Source organism: Schistocerca serialis, chromosome 4 (assembly GCF_023864345.2).
Source record: "Schistocerca serialis cubense isolate TAMUIC-IGC-003099 chromosome 4, iqSchSeri2.2, whole genome shotgun sequence".
Lineage (NCBI taxonomy): Eukaryota > Metazoa > Arthropoda > Insecta > Orthoptera > Acrididae > Schistocerca > Schistocerca serialis.
The window spans coordinates 96,391,749-96,394,048 of record NC_064641.1 but is presented as its reverse complement, the minus strand read 5'-3'; the positions used below and the strand labels follow the sequence as shown (position 1 = coordinate 96,394,048).

Here is a 2,300-nt window from a genome sequence, read left to right as displayed (position 1 = left end):
AATGAAAAGTTACGGTAGCCCTTATACAATAAGGTATGTTCTTTTGTATCTATGTTCTTTTGTATCTTTGACAAAGACAACAAGTTTCTTTGGCAGAAGCGTTGTGCTAACAGGACAAAGCATAAAGAGAGAAAATTGAGTAACTATTGATAAAGCAGAAATACCAAAATTTGTGGGAGTTGCAAAGGAGTATAACCCCAGATTAGGACATTTACATGAAAAGCATAATATGCCTCACAGCTGTAATGTCATCGTATTACAAGAATTTCAAGTAAAATCTAAAATGGAATTAAATTTACACCACATGACACAACAATAAATTAAATCATTTTAAGTTTAATTGTTTACTGACAACACGAGTCACTCATAATGAGAATACTGTATTCGAAATAGTTCTGATTAATTTATTTTTTAAAATTTACACTTCTGCTGTGTGCTTCAATGTTAAATACAAAGAAAAATTACACGAGACAAAATGCCATAGCTAATTTCCGTATATTACTCGACCCTGAGTTGAAAGTACCCCATCCCAAGTACTTCTTCCCTACTGTGCACGATATTGCGCGCCCATGCCTTACACTCAACCTTTATAGTCACTCCACGCTTTGGTCTGTTAAATCTAACGGCTACCAGCGGACTGAGGTAACCTCTCTGGTTACGATACGGGTAGAAGTAACCGGGGAACCCCCGAGCTGGTACGTATGAGAGAGAACCCATATTTCTCGCGTCTCTAGTGTCGAAACCTCCGCAGGACACCCAAACAACATTCCGCCGCTTCTCGTCACCTACTGACTGAATGTGCGTCCGGAGGTCTTCTGGCATTTCCTCCGGTAAGTCGGAAGTGCGATTGTAGAACTTAGGCTCCCAGGCGTAGATTCTGTTGAGCTTGATGAAAACGCACGGAGAACCCGTACCGTAACCGTACCCTTCTCGACTCGTGCACCGACGCCACTGCGAGATGTTCACTTTGCACACTTTGTGAGTGGGTGCAAAGTTACCGAAATCGCAGTCGTAATAATGGTCCGTCTCCTGCGCAGCGTCGCTGTACGGTTCCAGAAACAGGTCTAGCTCCTTCGTCAAGTCTCTGATGGCGTGGATGTCACCCAGTCGATACGTTATTAGAGCGCGCTGTTCGTCCGTCACCGGCCGGAAACCTAGGCCCGGCGACGACCCCACCAAAGACTGGTCTAGTTTGTGCTTCGGTTCCGTCAAACTGAGAGTGGAATAAAAGGCCTCCATGCAGAGCATGAACAGGGCAGCGACTCCCAGGTAGAAGAAGACGTAGAAGACGAACTTGCAGGGTCCGACGGCCGGCGACTCGCCCCCGCGCTGCCCTCGGGCCAGGAACTCGCGCTCCTGCAGCTGTTTCTCCCGCAGCAGCTCCAGGCTGTCCCGCACGCTGACGACCCAGCCGAGGCGCCGCCACTCGTCCTCCGGGTCGCTGCTACTCGCTAGATGCTGGCGCGCGACCGTCATTTGTTGTTCTCGCGGTCGCGCTTGCGGCTCGCCTCCTGCCTGCTTCATCAAGGCACCGCGACGTTCGTTGCGACGTTCAACAGATTACAGTCCCAAAATCGCAGCACGAACAGTGTTTCGAAGTGGGTAACGTACGACCTACAATTCAATTTACAGAGTGAGCGTTTCCATAGTTTCCGTATTTAACAAGTGAAGTGTTTCCATGGTTACTAGCTACAACACTGGCCATTAAAATTGCTACACCATGAAGATCACGTGCTACAGACGCGAAATTTAACCGACAGGAAGAAGATGCTGTGATATGCAATTCATTAGGTTTTCAGAGCATTCAAACAGGGTTGCGCCGGTGGCGACACCTACAACGTGCTGACATGAGGAAAGTTTCCAACCGATTTCTCATACATAAACAGCAGTTGACCGGCGTTGACTGGTGAAACGTTGTCGTGATGCCTCGTGTAAGGAGGAGAAATGCGTACCATCACGTTTCCAACTTTGATAAATGTCGGGTTGTAGCCTATCGCGATTGCGGTTTATCGTATCGCGATATTGCTGTTCGCGTTGGTTGAGATCCAATGACTGTTAGCAGAATATGGAATCGGTGGGTTCAGGAAGGTAATACGGAACGCCGTGCTGGATCCCAACGGCCTCGTATCACTAGCAGTCGTGATGACAGGAATCTTATCCGCAAGGCTGTAACGGATCGTGCAGCCACGTCTCGATCCCTGAGTCAACAGATGGGGACGTTTGCAAGACAACAACCATCTGCACGAACAGTTCGACGACGTTTGCAGCAGCATGGACTATTAGCTCGGAGTCCATGGCTG

At 48.2% G+C, this 2,300-nt stretch overlaps 1 protein-coding gene across 1 annotated transcript; it reads right to left on the bottom strand.

Annotated features, from left to right (window-relative positions):
* Positions 1-498: 498 nt before the first annotated feature.
* LOC126474287 (sodium/potassium-transporting ATPase subunit beta-2-like) lies at positions 499-1,524 on the bottom strand. The gene has a single exon (XM_050101751.1). It carries the CDS (start codon positions 1,522-1,524, stop codon positions 499-501), a length of 1,026 nt encoding a protein of 341 aa, XP_049957708.1.
* Positions 1,525-2,300: the final 776 nt, after the last annotated feature.

Excerpts from the sequence above, each read along its gene's own strand:
- LOC126474287 (XM_050101751.1), bottom strand. The coding sequence starts at position 1,524 with ATGAAGCAGGCAGGAGGCGAGCCGCAAGCGCGACCGCGAGAACAACAA.